Source organism: Vidua chalybeata, chromosome 11 (assembly GCF_026979565.1).
Source record: "Vidua chalybeata isolate OUT-0048 chromosome 11, bVidCha1 merged haplotype, whole genome shotgun sequence".
NCBI classification, from domain to species: domain Eukaryota; kingdom Metazoa; phylum Chordata; class Aves; order Passeriformes; family Viduidae; genus Vidua; species Vidua chalybeata.
Window position 1 is genome coordinate 15,326,597 of NC_071540.1, and position 19,529 is coordinate 15,346,125.

Consider the following 19,529-nt stretch of genomic DNA (forward strand, 5'->3'; position numbering starts at 1 on the left):
TTTCCTCCAAGCTGATCATGCTTTTAGGGATATATGGCAAAATAGCTGTTTTTTTTTTTTTAATTTAAAATAAAATGATTTGTAAGTTACATACAATGTCTTTAAATCATCAAAGTGTTTTCTGAGCTGTTTTTGTTTATTGTTTGCTGTTTATAATGATCCAATAATTTTACTGCCATATTATATGGGACTGTTCCTTGGGTCTCAGGCAATTACCAGTAGATGCTTTCAGCTGCTAAATAAGCTGCTGTTTTATGCTGGTTCTGGCCAGGATCTACTCTGTTGTCTACATTTTATATTGTTCTTAATGAGAGTGAAATTAACTCTGGGGTATCTAAGGCACATTTACTGTTTCTCAGATTTACAGAAATTAAAGACTCCTCTGGAAAGCTTGATTTCAGCCTGCTTTCTCCATCCAAGAAGGAATATTGGGCTATGTTGGCCTACAACCGCTCCAAGCTTTGCAATATCCTGTTCTCCAACAAGCTGAACCGACGCCTCGCTCCCCACGGGGTGACATCCAACTCAGTCCATCCTGGAAATATGATTTATTCCTCCATTCATCGCAACTGGTGGCTGTACACTCTGCTGTTCACCTTGGCTCGACCTTTCACCAAGTCCATGGTAAGTGAATGCCTTAAACTATTTTGTGCATCTCCATTTTTCCAAATTGGGGCAGAGGAGTTGTGAAAATCCAGCTGTATGTATCTACCTCTTGCCTTTTATAACGATGACCCTGATTTTAATGGCAAAAATCCTGCCAAGACAGTGCTCTAGAAGAGGATTCTTCAACCACCTAAGATTTACTTTGTCAATCTTCTGTTAAGGAACCTTCTAAGATGGAGTGCGTGATCCTATTTGCGTGTATGATTTTCACTATGATTAAGTACATCCTATGTCTTAGGTGTGGGACAGTTTAAAGTTATTTCTGTGCTTAGGATACGTAAAACATCAAAAAAATTGCTTTGGCTTTTAAGTGGAATATGTTGACTGCATTTTTTATGTAAACAGATGCCCTAGTTAGAAAAGATACTACAGACATTATTAATGGCTGAGGGAAAGTGCTTTCAGTGGTAAAAGCACCTTCATTCATATTTAAAAAAAAAAGCAACAACCCAACAATTTTCTTGATTCTTACAAAGTGCTGAAGACAATGGGTGTTTTCCATTTGTCTCCATTGGATTTTGGACTGGAACCATGACATAATGAAAGGCTTTGCAGTTCTTCATTGCCAAGGTTATGAGTCTTTATTATGTAAGAATTTGCAGCACCTCCAGCACTTGGAGGGGTTACTTTGATGCTTTGAACCACTGAGCCAATTATTTATTAGGAGTCCAAAGTATTTTTTAGGCAGAGAATGACATTTACTTCATTGAGAACTGGCTTCCTTTAACCTTTAGACTGTTTTTCATTCCTTTTTCACTGACTAGGAAGGGTGTTCCCAAAAAGAGGAGCAGGGAGAAGGAGTCTCCCTTGAATGTTTGCTTCTATGAATCGGGGAAATGAAAAGATCCATACCCCTGCAGAATCTTAATTTATACTGGGATAACATGTGTGGAAAACAGAGGGTGTTTAAAAATCTGATTATGTGTCCATAAAAGAAAAATACTGGGTCTTCAGTAAGACCATGGAGAAAAAATATAAACACTCCAGTGTTGACCAGGTATCATTCAGGAGAGCCCTCACACCTCCAACCTCTGGCTGCATTTTGCAGCCTGTACATATGCAAAGCCTATTTATGTCCACAAGATTGATACGTGAGTGCTCTGGCACCTTGGGACGAGTAATAATATCTTTCAACAGCATGTTTTTTTGACCAGGACCTATAAAACCAGGTCTCTGCTGTGTTAGGGATTGTTTGTAAAACAAATTCTTAAGTTCTCCTGAGAATGTGTAAGTGAATGTTATCAAAATCTCGTGAAAAGGATCCAGTCTGTGGATGCTTATGAATTGTTAGTTTTATTTACTCTGACATATTTTCACAAAGGGAACCTTTTGTGTTTGTTGCTCAGGGAATTTCATCCTCTAAGGAACAAAATAAAACACTGATGTTAATTTTGAATTCTTTAAAAGAATTGATAGATTTTTAAATAGTGTCTATTAATGGGTATTACATATAAGAAAATACAAAATACAGGACAGAGATATCAGCACTGAATAACAGTGCACTCTGGTCCAACCCAAATCACTTCTGTAAGTCCTTCATGTTTGTATTTCACTGAGGTTATTTGAATGTCATGATGGAGGGTATAGGCCGAGGTTAAGCATCAGTTTTACAACTCAGATTCTGATATGAATTATGTTCCCCTGAACTCTACCAATGTTTCAACAGCCAATAAAACTAGAAAAGTGCCCCTTCCTGGGTATGCAAACAAGCTGAGCTGAAATTCTCAACATCATCAGTGTAAGAGGTTCTATTTTAAAGCTTGTAGGGAGCAAATGATTTGCTGCTGCTGCTTCTTTTTTAGGGATTGTGCTGCTATCAACCCAGTATAGACTTTGTTGGGGATCTTTTTCTGGGCTCCCTTTCCGTGTTTCTGTGGCAGCTACCCTGGAGTTCAGATGAGTGTTTTGGTCAGAATGTTGGGAATGATCTCAAAGCTTTACAGCTGCAGTCCCAAGGTGGTGAGCTGCTCATCCTGAGCTTTCCAAGGATGTCTGCATTGCACAATGCAGCATGATGCAGCAGCATTTAAAGTAGCTCCAGCTGAGCTGGGCCCATCCCTGGAGCTGAGATTGGAGACAAGGTTGTGTGGGGAGAGGGGAGGTTGGGCAGCCCAGACAAGGAGCCACACAGAAATGCCTGGACCTGTTTTGGTCTCTGAGGCTGTAGCTTCAGCTGCTGCAGCATTTTGGTGTGTGGAGAGGCCAATCCTTCCTGGAGCCACTTTGAAACTGCTTGCTATGTCCTGAGTTACTGGGCTCCTGGAGTCTTTTATATATCTATATCTATCTATATATACATATATGTGTGTATATATATATGTACACACATACACACAGAAACTGGAGCTGCACGTACCTGATTCTAAGGTCTTTTTGTATCATTGTGGTATCCAGGAAGTAGTTTAAAGTAGAGCAATGGAAACTGAAGGCTATTCCTTTCTTTCCCATTGGAATCTAAAATCCACAAGGATTTCTACACAGAAATTTAGAAGTATTTTGTAGAAAGAAATAGTTGCAAATGAATTGCCATTTTATTACTGAAGTAACTGTAGGTCTACTAATGTCAAAAGGGCTCTTTTTTACTTACCATTAAATAGTTACACAGTGAGTTGGAGATGCTTAGATTATAATTAAATGTCAGTTGAAATAAGTGGCTACTGTAAAAAACAAACTAGAAGAGAAACTCTGAAGGTAACTTCGTAGACCATGCTTATATTTAGCTGGTTTGATCTAAGGCTCTAGGGTTTTGAGTTTTTTTCTTTCTACTTCTTTTACTCTCTTCTCTCTTTCCTGCTCTCTTCAAAAACTGACTCGAGAAAAGAAAGTTTGACTGAGTTGGTTTTTTTTTGGTGTTTTTTTTTTTTTTTTTTGGTTTTTTTTTTTTTTTGGTTTTTTTTTTGTTTTTAAATAAGTGCTAGTCATTCAGAAGCCATCTGATTTCTCATTATTTACATACAAGACTAAAGTTAAATATATTTATTGTAAGTTTCGAGCTTACACTGAGTGTGGTATCTGGTGTCACCCCCAGGTGATTTTCAGTGTTCAAAGGCATATAAAATTATAAGCAGAGTGCCATTATCACACACTTGTGATAGTCTTACATAGACCCAAATATTTTTGTTGGCAGGTAACAGAGCAGAAAGAATATCATGTGTTAGAGTAGCAAGAGCTTAACAGATGTTTCAGTGAGCTGCATTTTCAAATCCTTTTACATTAAGAAATGGCTGGGGTTTGGGGAAGTTCTGAGACTATTGGGTTACATTTCCTGTTGCAGTGCAAAGCCAGCCATTGTGTTGGAGTTTTAGCAGATGTGTTACCCCATTTTAATGGTTGGGAGTAAAACATTGGTTCTGTTGCTGAGATATCAATTACATTTATAAAAGCTCAACTTGTCACCTTTAAAAGCAGTTAGAAGTACTAAGACAACTCTGCCCTTAATTTTTCACTGTGTAAGAGACTGATACTTGAAGGGCTCTTTGATTTCTTCCTTCTCCCCCGAAGATAGTAACTTTCCAGAACTGGATTTTGTATTTAAAGTATTGCTGTTGAGAATGATAAGGAATATTTCTAAGGGCTCAAAAGTCTTCTGCATGTCTAATTTTTATATAAACCCATGAATTCTTGTCACTGGGATATTTTCCCAGGGGTGTTTGAGGCAGTAGCCCTGTGTTGCAGTGTTCATAGAGGCAGGAGGAAACCCCAGTGCCTAAAATGATTTCACTGGCTTTGCTTTTACCAGAAGTTGGAAGTGTCTGAATTTAAATTTCATGTCATGATTTCCATGCACATCTAACATCAACTCAGAAATGTTATTCTGGCAAGAAATCAATCTGCATCTACAGGAGTGACTGCAACCTAATGATCACATCTGTTTGCTTTTGATAGAAGCCCAAAAAAGGCCCTGCAGCCTCATCACCTCTTTGCTTTTCCCCCTGTCTTTTGCTGAAGGAGCTGGAATTACCCTTAGAGCTGGGCATAGAATTCCCACTTCAAGTAAACATTTTTTTGCTGTCCAGATCCATGTGGGCTGTATTGAGTTGATGTTGGCTTCCAGTTCTGAATTCACAGTTTAGGCCAAATTCTGCCCTCAGCTGTTCCTGCTCAGCCCCAAGAGCAGCCTGGGCAGGGTGGGTATGAGTGTGTTCCAGCACAGAATTTGGCCTCTTTCATTCCTTAAGACACTGCTGAAAATGCACTGGGGTTTCTTGAAAAGCAAGAGGCAGCTCTTTTTGGAAAGAGCCTCACAGTTCAGGTTTGATCAAAATGACAGTTTCTTTTCTCAGATTGAGTTCTGGGCAGGAAGTGAAAGAGGATGGGAGAGTGAAAGGGAAATAGCCACCTACTGGATATTAGCAGCTGGAGTGAGTGAATAAATCACATGAGCAGTTCTCCTGGTTTATGGATTAATGCCTGAAGTGTAAATGTTCAAGTGATGCTAAGCCACAGCTCTCCTTTTTAATGTGCAGGTTTGTGGACCTTACCTCCAGTACCATGGAGAGAAAATTATTTTATTAAGCCCTCATTGTTTCCTTGCACAAAACTCCTATTTAAAATTGGGTTTAAAACTGAATTGGGTAAAAGGAAAGGAGGCTTATGTGGAAGAACATTTTGATTTGTTGTAATAGGATGGTAAAGAGATGTCTCCAAAGTAGTTGTTGATCATTTTGTGTGTCCTATCCAGCAATAAAATGTAATATAAGCTAGTTTATTATCAAACTTACATTTAACTGATACATACTTTAACTTGCTGCTAAAATAAATGTAGCATGAAATATAAGGGCAAATTAAATTTGTCCCCTGTAACCTACACCACAGGAATGGAAAGTCTCTAAGGAAATCTATCCCTGTGCCAAAGTGAACAGGTCAGGACTGCAGTGACCAGAATGGTGCTCAAGGCCAGCAGTGGCCATGGAATTTGCTGTGTCCAGCACGGCCCCATAGCTGTTTGTGGAGCAGCTCTGTTTTTGTCCTGTAATTTCGTGGAGGAAAAATGGAATTTCTTCTTCTCCCTGCCAGATCCTTGCAGAATTTCAGCAGGCTTTGTCAAGTATGTGGGCTGCAAGGCAGGGAAATATTTGGTCCTTGATGTTTTATATTACATGTAATTACATTAAAATTTTAAATTAAAAAAAGATTTCCCTATATTTTCAGACTGAAAAAGCCCTTTCTTATTGTTATTTCTTCTCTTTTACTCACCATCACTTATGGAGCTGAAGTGCACCTGGAGTGCTGTGGAGTCTCTGAGGTGCTGTGCAGCATTGATCTGCTCAGAATGTATTTGAGAAGCCATAAGGAAGGAAATTTCTGTTATGACTCTTGAGGTGCTTGGGTGAAAGGAATGGTGTTGCACTCTGATAGAAGCAGCTGAACAGGATGTTCAGTTTTGATTTTTTTTTTTTTTTGATCCATTTACCTTTGTTTTTTTATGTCATCAATATACTCAGTATTATGAATTTGCCTCATCCTTATGGTAGTGTTCTTGAGATCTTTTTTATACTGAAACATCATGAGTTATGGTCTTTGCTCAAAAATTGATTAACTATTGCAACAACTGAAAATAAGGAAGGCTTTGATTCTCCATGGGTAAAGATGACTAAAATTAGAACTGTGAGTTTGAAGAGACTATAAAAAAAGATAATTTCTAAGTATTAGTCAATGATATTCTGTAGTTCTGGGTCTTTTTTGATTTTTACATTTATTTTTTTTTTACATATTGCTGTACAGATAATCTCTTTTTTGATGTCAGTTTTTCCAAAAAGGTGTGGAAGTTTATGTGGGGAAAAAAAGGTTCTCTTTGTGGGAATCTGTGTTTTCACAGTGCATAATTTTATTCTCTTTTGTCAGGGAAGAAAATAGCTAATTTAATAATAAAACAGCATTAGAAAATCTTCTAGATTTTATGTGTACAACCTCTTGGCCTCCCTTCCTTCTGACTGATTAGAAATAAGGTCTTCTCTATCAAAATGAGTGTGTGCTGCTTTGCTGCCATGTTAAAGCCCTCATTCTGTACAGGTTTGTGACGCTTCTGGTTTTGTGGCCACACACAAAATATTTTCTTGTGTAGCTCACATAAATCTAATATTTTTTGACAAGCATTGCTAAGAAAACAGCAAAAGAATTTATCACAGAGCTTGGTGAAAAATAATTGGGAAGGAGAATGTAAGGGGAAATACACTGTGAGGAACTTTCTGGGTGCAGCACATACTTGAGTTGTAGAACCCAAATCTATAAACATGCACGTTCTTATGCTTTTTCTGGCTTTAGCCACCAACAGTAACTTTTGCTGGGAATAATCTAGTTTGAAATAAAGTCTTGATGATTTTTTTTAAAGCTGAAACAGATTGCCTCTATATTTCATGCATTTATTTAGTGCTAATGCCAACATATGTCTGAACTTGGGAAAGTGGCAGCAATGGTCTGAACTTTTTTGATATTTTCTTGCCTGGATCTTAACATAACCATGAACTGAGGTGGTAATTCTATTTTTGCTGCTGGTCTTCCTTTGTCCACTCTTAATCTGCCCTCAGATTATGCTAGATATTGTTATATGAATAATTTTAGAAAGGTTTGGTAAACAAAAGGACTTGCAGAGGATAATCCCGTACTTTCTGCCTAATCTCTGTGACCTGGCGAGCAGTGAAAATTGGTGCTTGGTATTACTGTGCATTGCTGAAGACCAAATGTGAGTGTGCCCAGAGTCCCCCATTGATTTTTGCTTTTTTGAGCTCCCTTGTCACCCCAGATCCTCCAGGTGCTGCAGGTGAGGCCACGCAACCCTCCCTGTGACCTCAGAGCTCCTCATTTGTGAGCCTGAGCAAGGTCACTTACACATTTTGTTGTAAATAAAAGTACAGTGCAGACCTCCTTAGTTAACCAGCTAGCACATAAATCACAGGATTATTTATTTGCTTTAGTAACTAGAAAGTAATAGAGATAAATTTTTTATGGATAAGGTAACTGTAATCAAAGCAAAGTCAATGTGCTGTGGTTCTTGTATAATGATCCAGTGAACTATTGCATTCTAGAAAGATAATCACAAATATTCAGTGATAACATCTGAGTTTTTAACTAGCAATGAGTTTTTAAACACTTTTTATAGAAAAATAATCCCAAAAAGTCTTTTTTGAGGGTTGTTCATCCTGGGGAAGAGGAGCCCTTAGTACTTGCAGTACCTAAAGGAGCCCCAAGGGAGCTGGAGAGGGACTTTCTTCCAAGGGCATGGAGTGACAGGACAAGGGGGAATGGCTCCAAACTGAAAAGGGCAGGTTTATTTCCCTGTGAGGGTGGGGAGGCCCTGGCACAGGTTGCCCAGAGAAAATGATGATCCATACATCTGAAGGTCAGCAAAAAAAAAAAAAAAAAAAATTTGGACGAGGGTTAGATTTTGTTTCTTTGATCCTTAAAGTTAAAATCCTGAGCCCAAAATGAAGATGGTAAGCGGTAAAAAGTAATGGAATTACATAATTGAATGTTGTTAGTCTGTGTCATTTTTTGATCATAACTCACAGAGCAATATAAATTTTGTGGATTCTAGAACATGGTTTATCTTTCCTCACATTTCTTTTTTCAAGTTTCTATTTATGAATGGATAGATGTTCCGGAAACCCCAAGCTTTTGCTGGCCTGGGTAGAATAGATGAAATATGAATTTTTTTAAAGAAAGAATGTAGTGTAGATCCTATGTTATGGAACTATAATTAAAATACTATTTCTTAATTGTGGGATGCAGTGCTTAGTTACCTTATTTCCCTAGAAGCCCTTGGATATCTGAGATGCTTTATTGTACCATGGTCTTTTCATTTCTCACTCTATCATCTTTGAAGAGGTGCCATACCACTTTAAACAGCTCACCAATCAGTTTCAGATGATGGATTCTCTTTAATCATTTACATCCAGAGAAAGTCAAATATTCCTTAGGAAGCCAAAGTAATCTAACAGAATGTATAGTGTTTGTGCAGCTGGATATCTTATTTATTTGAAGTTCTCAGGGAAATCTCTTCTGACTTTACAGAAAAGATGGAAGAGTAAACAGCGCCGGCGTCCAAGTAATATGAGCTAGAAAGTCCCTTCTTTTAGAGAAAAGTTATTAAAAAAGTATATTTGCAAGATCCAAAAATAATAAAGTATATCAAATGCAGAGTGCTGCATAATGTTTTTTCAATATTCTTACTATTTTTACATGTGTGTATATATGTGTGTGTATGTACCTACATATCTATCCATCTATAGAGGTGAAAAATACACTTGAGTCTTTAATATAGTTCATATTCCTGGATAGGTGAACACAATAAGAGTCTGTTTTCTGAAAAAAAAAGATTCATCTGTTTGTTTTTTACTGTGTGACATGTCATTTATCATCATGTTGGCGTTCCCTGGACATAACTGCATAACTGAATTAACATTCCTAAAAACTTCCTTCCAGGAAAGCTATTGAAAATATATGTGTATGTACAGACATATGAATATTTCTAGGCTTTTGGGAGGTATCCCACTGTGATGCTAATAGTGTTTCTAGTTCCTGTCAGTTCTCTGTTCCAAAGTTTGTTGTGTATATATAAGTATCTTTTTTTTCCTCCTGAGGAAGATGTGGGGGAGTTTGCTGGGATGGTTTTGTTGTTTTTGGTGTTGTGTGTTGGGTTTTTTTTTTTTTTTTTTTTTTTTTTTTTTTTTTTTTTTTTGTTTTTGTTACAGATATCAGTGTGGTAATTTCCTTTTTTTTCTTCCTAAAGGCAAGACCAAAACTTGCAGGATGTTCCTTGCCCAGCTTGGAGCATTGGCCAGATTTCCATGTGGAGGGAAATAGGTCTGTGGTTTGATGAGACTGTTTTAAGGAGTCTGTTCAATTTTTCCACTGGATATTCGCTGGCATTTTATACCTCAGTACCTTCCATTGTATATTAATCTGAGAGTTATTGAAAGGATTGAGTTAGATACTGGTCAAATCCTGAACTTCTTTCTACTGTAGTCTTAATTATTTTATTGTCCCTATGCCTCCTTTCTAGGAAAGGGCTCGTGTGTTTCGAAAGAAAGAGAAGAAAAGGGAATACATGCTCCAGAAAAATTAATGAAACCAAAGTGTTTTCCTTAATTTTATGTTGGTTTTGTTGCCAATACCAGTGGGAGATGATGTGCTGCCCTGCCTGTCCTCTTCCTTTACTTAACTTACTCTCTTAAGTCTGCAGTTTCTCACTACAGTTTTATCAAAAAAGGAAGAAAGTAGAATGTATGATTTTAAGAGTTGTTGATATATATAATTCAATAATCAAATTTAATAATCAAAAAGGATTTAGCAAAAAAAGGACTTGACTGTATTTGGCAGTTGAAATATTAAAATGGTTCTATGTTCTGATATGTGTTAGATGACCTCAGTTTGTGTGATGTTCTTGTGAAAACGTAGTAGATTTGCACTCATTCCTTTCAGAGGGAAGGCAGTCATATAATAATGAACCATTGTGCTTAATTCAGTGTAAAAGTGCACCAGAAATGATACAAGACTTAGTAGTTTTGCAGTAATCTGTATGAGGGTTCATAATCAGAGAATTTCTGGATTTACTTAGCTTTTAAAATTTCTTTTGAGACTTAGAATACTTGAATCATTTGGATTTTCCAACCTCTTTATTCTGCTGTTTCTAGGAAGTTGTTAGAGTAGTAGCATCAATCCTATTTTAGCAAGGAGGATGTCAGTAAATATAAACACTGTAGTCAAATTCCATCCATCCATTATTTTAGTGACAACATGTTTTTTACAGTTATTAAGCATCACTATGGTTATAGCACATTGCATGCCAAAAAAAAAAAATCCATACAAGGTAGTTGAGGAATTTTATTAATTGCAAAAGCATCACCTTGAAATAAGATAGCCATGATGGATGATGCATCTTAAATAAAAATAAAGTATCTTTTGATGTGTAGAGGGAATTGTTTGTCTTCAAAAACAAGATCTACTTGTCCCAAATGTGCAAGAATGACTTGTTAGTGCTGTAGATTTCCATCTCTTCCAGCAGTACTGTCTTAAGGGCTGATATTTCCAAAAATGGAGTTGAGCAGATGTAAAAGTTGAAACATACTGTGAGCTTATTTTTAACGTTTGGTCACACCATTTCTCGTTTCTTTACTTTCTCATAGATGGGTGTGCACATACAAATAATTGTGAGACTGCTAACTGGATATGGAAGCGTTTGCTCAAGTGTTGAGTGCCAGGCTTGCTGGGAAAGGAGTAGGTTTGACAATCCTTGTGCTGAACTGGCACATTAGCACTGATTTTTGAGTGAATGTTGTACCTACTGTTATGCAAAAAACCCTGAAGAACACTTCAATTTAACAAGCTAGAGCATAAGAATACTTGGAAATACTAGGATTCAATTTTTCACTTAAGTTCAACAGTCTTGAATGTAGGTATTTTTCTTAGAATTACCTTGTCTCTCACTGTAATCTATTAATGAATGCAATTAGGGTTTTTTCATTTTGTGAGAAAATTGGAAACACAATTCCTTTCCACTGAACAGCATTACTATTAAATTGTTGTCCTGAATTGTCAAACTTGCATTATGATGAATACTACCAGTGCAAGAAAACTAATTTAGCACTTCAAGTAAAACAAGCATCTTGGCAATTTTTTATGATAATGAATTTGTAACAGTGTCATTTAGAATCTGATTGTCTACTCACATCAAGTAGCTGATCCCATCCCAAATAGTGTGGTTATCTAACAGCATTAATTATGGAGCAGTGGCATGATCTGCAAAATGATACAATTGACAGTCAGGCTTCCCATGGCAGAGCAGTGTCCTGCCTCTGTAGGAAAGGAATTCCTCATTACAGGTCACGAAGGCAAAGGTCCCAAATATCAGCAAGGTTGGCAGCTGAAAAGTCCTTTCCTGTTTCCTCTTGTGGACCACTGTGGTGACCATTCTGCTTGTAATATCATGGCATAAACATAAAAATTGAATTTTTTTTTTCATGCATAACAACACTAAAATAAGGGTTTTCTGGGAAATAAATTTATTTTTGTTGGTCAAGATATCATGAGTAAACAGAAGTAATTTAACCAATTCTGCCAAGGAACAAGGTGTTACCTGAGCTGAATGAACTACATTGCTTGCATTTGATGAACAACTATGTACAAAGTGAGCCTCTCTCTTAACTTTACACCAAAAGTGGTGATTTTGTGAGAAAAAATGATGTGTTAACTTCTTTCATTCCCTTGATGAGAAATGTATGTGAATTTTCAACTTTCAGAGGCATTATGGCAGAAAGTATCAACAAAGCTGTCAGTTCCACTTGTGATATATATTTATTGTCTCCTTTTTGGCTTTATGTTTCTAAAGGAAATGTTTTCATATAGAATGTCTTTTTATCGAAACAACAGCTGAGCTTACTTTTGGTGATGAGGTGAAATTTATCATTATTGAATTACATATGTGCTTATTCCATAATCAGTAATGTGGTGTTTTAAATGGTCTTCAGCTAAAATCAATGAGGCTCTTTGGAACACAATCCAGACCATTGCTTGTCTTGGAAAATCAAATACTCTGTGTGTCTACCCATGGCCAGCAAAGCTGAGCACTGCTCAGGGCTTTTTCTGCTGCTAGGAAGGGACAGAACACTCATCTGAAAGTTTTGTCACTGTCCTCAGCAGAGATTCCTGTAAATGCAGTCTAACTGCTAATCTGTTCCCCTGAAATAATGTTTATGGTTGCTAATGAAATGTGACTGGGCCAAACTGTGGTCATTGCTGTTCTCTATCATTATAAGAAAAAAGAACTTTGGTCTCCTGATTCTGTTCCCTTCTGCTGGCAGATACATCCATGAATTAATGATATTGTAGCATTAGGAAGCAGGAAGGAAAGGGTTGTCTAGACCTGAAATGGAGACTTAGACCTGGAATGAAGTCAGTCTGTTTGCTTCAAACATCTCTGCTGAAATGTTTGTAGTCTGTTGTGCCTTAATGCTTTGGGAGATATTTGTGAGTCCTTCCCAAGCTTATATTCTGAACTTATTTGAATGACTTCCTTACTGTGTAAGTGTCAGCACTGAGCAAATGAAAGCTTGTTCCATCTTCTTCATTTGTTTGGTTTGTCATTTTCACAACGTGTATTTGTTAGGGTAAATGCTGTTGTATTACAACCATGGTTTTTCAAACTTCTGACTTCCTCTGTGTAGGTGAGGTAAATGAATTACCAATTTTCTTTGGCATGATTTACTTTTGAGACTTTTTGGTGGCCTGGGCATTTTTTATGTTGTAAAATGAAACTTGGCTGATAACTGTTGTATCAGAAGACAGAGGTGATTTTGCCTTCCCATGGAGACAGTCAGTAAAGCCACTGCAGAATATTGGTGTGTAGGTTTTGCAGGACTGGAAGTGGGGGTCTCTTGAACTAATTTGAAGTCTTTGCTAATTCTCATGCTTTTGCCTGTGCTGTTCCATTACCTCTGTCCAGGACTGTGATTTTGCTGTGTTTGTTAGCTGATGCCAACTGAAAATGGCAGTCAGGGCTTTCAGCAGTGTGCTCACTTCCCACTTTACCAGTAATGCCTGGCTAAAGGCTATTTTATCTGCTACACGATATTCATTCAAATACAAATAAAAAATTGCCTGGACCATTTAATGTTGTCTTTAAGAATATTAGATGAGCTACTTTAGAATGTTTTATAGGCATTTAAATGAAAACCTTTATGAAAAGCTGTGGATTAATTTTCTCAGCCATGACATGCCCAAAGACAATATGTGCTGTAGATGAACAAAATCTGGGCTGCAGATAACATTCCTACTGAAATCTCTGGGAAGGGATTGTTGTAATTTCCTGCATAGTATTGCCTTAACCACATGTAAATGTGGTTTTCAAAAGGTAAAAATAAAATTTATGAGGAGTTGAGAAATGTTTCACAATGACCATTTTAATGTTTATAATGGTAAGTTTTGTCTGAGATAGTAACACAAATATTGAGGAGTAAATAATGGAGTTTTCTACAAAAAAAGCAAAATTTTAAGATGGTCACTTGTTGGTTTTTTTCTGATGGCAGTCAATGGCTAAAATTCAAATTCTCAGGCAATGTGTTCATAAATGCCCACACAGAAAATATTCTGCCTGTGTTCACTGTGCAAAGAGCTGAAATAATGCTGATAAAAAAATAACTTTGAGGTAATCAAATGTATAGAATTAAGTGAAGAATTTGCTATTTTTTCTGAGTTTTCAGATGATGACCATTTTTTCTTAAACATTTATATTGTGATTTTCTTTTTCAACAGAAAAAAAATATGTTTTGAATGGAGTCAGATAAAAATGCTTTATTTTTTTCCTTATTTCTGCCCCCCCCACGCCTTTATTATATAAGTAACTAGAGAATTCTCAAATTACTACAAACAAGTCATTGGATTTCAGGGGGAATCTTCAGTCTCATAGGTGACTGTTTCTAAAGTTTCCAAGTGTGGTCATGAATAGATTGATGGAAGCTGTTTCCCAGTTTTCATTGCAGTGAATCTTAATGGATGCCAATTAAAATATATTTACATATGTACTTACATTTCCCACCATAACATGGAGCCTGTGACATGATTTATACTGACAGATACTGATTGTTGTTTAATTCTTCCTTTTATCCACATGCTTTTGAATTATGAATTATATCAATCCTTAAATCTTTGTTTGTTTTAGAGTAGGTTTTTTTTTTTTTTTTGCCTCTTGGCACACCATATATGCACTAGCAAGTGCTCGCAGTTTCAGCTGCATTTAAGGAAATATTGTTGTAAGGCTTTTATGTGCTGTACTTCAATCAGCTAGTGCCAGCAGTATCCCAATAGAAAGACCCTCAACAGACCATTTTCAGCATTTTGCTGCAATTAAACTCCTCTGGTTTTAGCCCTCAGGCAATTTAGTACCTTTTTACATATGCACATTATGAACTTTTGACCAGGGCTTGGTAGTCATATATTAGATAGCAGCTTTTGAAAGCAGACTTAACAAGTTCCTCAGAGTATTACAGCCAGAGTCAGTTGTGGAAAAGGTAATTTAACCAACTTGCAGTGAGGCCATTCAGAATCGTACTGATGATCCTAAATATGTCTCTTTTTTTTTTCCTTGTTTCCTCTGGAAGCTGGTAGCAAGAGCTCTCAAAGAATGTGATTGATCTTTTATTCAGTAGCTAACGAGGGCTGTGATTCTATTAGTGCTCTACAAGGCAAGGGAACAGTGATTTAATGAAGTGTCTGGCGAGCTGGTCATAGATTTATCCTGTTGTCTCTAATTTGCAGCGCCGTTGTGAGCGTAAAAGAAACTGCACTCGCAGTGCCATTAGGCAGGTATTTCCTTAGCAAATTGTTGTAAGGTCAGGTGTAGTTATCTGGGAAAGGCAGTGCCTCAGCCCTCGGTGTCTGGAGATGACAGCAGCTGTGCCGAGCGCGCACTGGAGCAGAAAGGGAGGATCAGAGGTCCGGCTGCCCGTGCAGGAGCAGATGAACTGCCAAGGAACACTAATAGAGTCATAATTGGCCATTAGAACTGCAAAGGTGCAATAACATCTTCATACAAGCTGCCTGGTGCTAGACCTGGTGCCAGGTGCTGTGAGGTTCCGTGGTGGGCTGATCTGGTGAAGCTGCCTTTTTTAATTCCTAAAAAATGAGGCAGCGCGTCCTAATCGCTGCAGTACAACAGAAATACGAGAACATCAAAACTTGAGTTGCTTTAAAGTGACATTAATGTCTTCAGTACACTTACTTCGGCATGTAACCTGTCAGTCTTACTCAGAAACGATGCTCTAAAATTTGCCATGTAGCTATGGATAAAATAATATCATAAAAATGCTTTGCCTTTCACTTAATTAGTACTAAATAATGCATTTTATTTCTGTCAACCAAAGGCTACCGAATTTTTGTTTTGTTTTTCTTTGCTAATCTGAAATACTATTCTGGTGATACCTGTAGTGTTGCACAGCCTTTTTTCAGCATTGTTTTTTCACAAACCATTGAGTCCAAGTTAGCCAAAGGCAACCATTTTTGAAAAGAATTTGTCTTGCATGAATTGCTTGGTAATTTGAGAAGGAAATTATGGTATGGCTTTATAGATTGTCAAGATCAGTCAAGTATTTCAATCCAAAAGTAATGCAAAATAATGAAGCAGATCTGATGTGTGGTTCTGTCCTAGCTAGACACAGAACAGGAGATAAATCTATGGTTTTGAAATTTCTGTGGCATTTCCTGGTGGCAGCTGGAGAATTCCCATGTAGAAAAGTGGTCAAAGCTGAGAATTAGAGGACAGGCAGAGATGACATTGTAGGAGTGTTAGTCCACTTCTGTTTATGCATTGATCACATAATTGGGATCTCAGCCTTGTGTTCCAGGCTCTGTGCATAAAGGTAAAGAAAAGCTTCTGGCCCAAAATGCATCAAATGTGTTTTAAGGGAAACTGCAAAAATCTCTTGTGCAGTGGATGAAATGTGGATCTTGGCAAACAGCAAGGAGACAGTACCATGATAACTTGTCTCCTTATATAATTATAGCACATGCACCACCAAATAGTTGTCATTGTGCTCAGATGGATGATTTTATCTTTGAAAATTAAAATTTCTTCAGTTGCACGAGACCTTGAACCCCTGTGAACCTGGCACCCTGTGGTTTGTCATCTGGGACTCCTGTTAAATATACAGACACAGTTAGTCTAGAAAAAGAGATATTGGGCTTTTAAATGAACAGCAAGAGGATTTAAAACAGTAAGCCAAACTTTCTAATTTCCTAATATTGACACTTCTGTCCCTCACAATCTTATTATAGTATTATTCTCTGCTGATCTACCATTTCATCAAAAAGTCTACAATGGAACTAAAAATCTAAGCCTTTTAGCCCATAGATCATTGCACTTGGTAAATGGCTTATTGCAGATTAGATAATGTGGTTCATAGCACATCCAAATCAATAAAAGGCTAGTCTGAATGTAGTAAAGTGCTCTCAGTCTGATTCTTTTTATTAAGTATATCTGCCATGAGCAAAGTGAAAATTTTAGTCTTTTTGCTTAACTTGATATAAGGAAAAAGGCGTTGCTTCAATTTCTGCATGGTTGTTTTCTTTCCTAGGGAAGATCTGTCCCATAGAGTTTAGTTTTTTTGAATCAAAAGTAAATGTATTGTCTGAAAAATGATGCAATTCTTATATTGGCAAAATTCAGAGCCCAGTGGTTTGGTGTTCCCAGTCATCCCATACTAGAAATGAGCCCCTAGCTCTCACATTAGTCAGATATTCAATGGTCTTTGGGGAATAAACTATTTTATGGCTGTTCATACAAAAATCATCAGCAAAAACTGTCAACTTCAGCAACAAATGCAGGTGGAGAAATGTGAAAGAAATATTTTGAAGGTAGAGTGGATGATTCAATAGCAAACAAGGAGTGGTGTTTTAATCTAGGTCAGGAGAGGCCCAGGATTCACCAGGAATCTGGGGCTGAAAGGGAGGATGTGGTGGTTCTTTCTGCTTTACCTCATGAATGATCCTGTGCTTCTGAAGGGGTAGAAATATCAGAAGGGTGTTCTCATTTATCCAGGAGAATTTGAGAAGGCTGATACATGTGTGTCAAGGGTGAACAGGTATGGAGAGAGTTTTTACCCTTCTAGCTGGGGTTATATTAGAAACCTAGAAGAATGGTGGCAAACTGGTGATTGAAGTATTTCTGCCTCTGCTTTCCACACACTTTCATTCATTGCAATTTTTTATTTTCCTGTTTACATCCATGGCCTGACCTGCTGAGGAGATGCTGAGCTGCTGAACTGGGTCACGAGCTTGTCTGGGTTTTGCAGATTGGCTAAAAAGGGGTTTTAAAGCTATATTAAAAATCCAGTGAATAGCTTGGAATTTCTTGCAAACAATCAGGTCAGATAAACTGTAATTGGCTGCAGAGAGATGCTCTTAACTTACCATTCTTTGACCATGTTATTGACCACTATGTGTTCGCCCATGTTATTAATAATTTATCCTTTGAAAAAATCTATGTGCATTATAGCCTTTGATCTCAGAAATTTCAAAGCTGAACATGCTATTTCCCTTTTCCTTTTGGATTTTCCTTTCTTTTTAAAGAATTTTTAAATGAGAAGAGAATGAAAAATAATTTTTAAACTTCTTTTCTGTTTATTTTGGTGGCAGAGCTTCCTGATGACACCCATCCCTGGTAATGAGAAATGTACATTAATACAGTAAGAATATATATGAATAAAAAAATCAAGGCAAGCTCAGTGTACTTTGCAGATGAAAATGTTTGAAAACAAGACTTAATGCATCTAGTAGATTAAAACAGAAATTAAAGACTTTAGAGTAAGAAGAGATCAAAGGCTGTCTTTTCATTGTTCTTTTTATTGTTTATTGACTTCAAAAAGACTTTTTAGTTTAAGCTGACTTTAATGTCTCTTGAATGCTCTTTTGTAAAGTGACTTTGAAAACTCACGGATAATGTCTTCATTAAGTGGGAAAAAATCTTGGTGAAAATATAACTGTAACTTTGCTTTCATTATAATAGGAAGAGATAACACTTTGCTTAATTAAGGTCTGTTTTCCCTCTGTTCAGAATTTTACGACCATTTTTTTCATTGAAATTAGTGCTGATAAAAGCTTGAAGTAGACATTGCTAAACTGAAACTCTTAGTTTTTCAGAGAAGTATGGGGATGTGAGTTCTCTGTCTGTATTTGTTAATCAGTTAATCAGGATGTTGTCTTGTGTATGTGAGCTATTTTAGGAAACAAAAGAAAAAAAAACAAAACCCAAAAGCATATTCAAGTTGTATTGATTCTAAAATAAAGCAATGCTTCTTGTGTTGTTGGGAATGTTAATTTAGAGACTTTCTGCTCTCATTCTGTTTCCAAATGTCTGTGCTTTTCTCACCAATCCCTGATGACTTGATGTATTTGGATTATGTTAATACCTGTATTAATAATGACAGTAAAGATCACAAATCTGTGGAGGCAAATGAGAGATTAGGAAAGCCATGCAGGAGAACTTCTCTGGGGAGCAGTGTGTACTTTCCACAGTATTCTGAGGTTTAAAAAATGCACTTGAGGACTAGGACTGCCTTGGCCTTCCCCCTCCCAACAGCTCATCTTTTTCTCATGGTTCTGTGAGACCTTTAGACGGAGATGTTACTTTTAGATGGAAAGGGAATTATCATGGTTTCATGAAGTGCACTCCATTTTTGAGGTAACTGAGATATGTATTCATTTTTTGTTTGTTCCTCACTTGTCTGTAATTTTGGTACAATAGGTTTAACAATTTCTGGCATGGGTTTCTAGTGCAGCTCTGATGTTTGTAACTCTGAGGTTGTTGGACAGTTGCTGTGATGGTAATTTTATGATACTCACCCTTCCCATTCTGTGTATTTCTGCTAGGGCTCTGTGTACATTTCTTGGGCAATCTGCTTGGCTCTTACTGAGGATCAAAAGATTCTGATTTACAGTCTGCAGAAGCTGTTTGCAAGACCTTTTTACATACTTAAAAAACTCTGCGACTGCTTTCAACGTGATAGCTGAATTGCAGAGTTTTTTTAATGAGAAATGGCGTGTTGCATGATTTCTGTAACTGCCTAACCTTACTTCAGCTTTAAAGGAGATTGTCTTCAAAAGGAAACCAAAGCTACACTTGTTTCCCTTTGCTTCCCTTCATGGCTAGGGACAGAGTAGCAAAGCTATTCTTGGCTAGACTTATTTTTACTGACTTTCAGCTATGATACACCTATTAGGAATCTTATGTCCAGTGCAAAATGAGGCACGAGGCACGGGAAAGGATGTCTTTGATGCTGTGTGACTCTAAAAGCCACACTGTGTTAATTTTGAGACTGTTGCTAATGTTATTTAAGGATTGGCTTATAATTTTCTTTTACTTCATTTCAATGTGG

The 19,529-nt window shown here is 37.1% G+C and overlaps 1 protein-coding gene across 3 annotated transcripts in view; it reads left to right on the forward strand.

Annotated features, from left to right (window-relative positions):
- The window catches only part of WWOX (WW domain containing oxidoreductase), a 484,843-nt gene that overhangs the window by 113,418 nt on the left and 351,896 nt on the right, over window positions 1-19,529 (forward strand). For all 3 annotated transcript variants that reach the window (XM_053953289.1, XM_053953288.1, XM_053953287.1), the window contains exon 8: window positions 360-624. In XM_053953289.1, coding sequence (XP_053809264.1) covers window positions 360-624 — 265 coding nt within the window. The remainder of the gene's footprint in view (window positions 1-359; window positions 625-19,529) is intronic.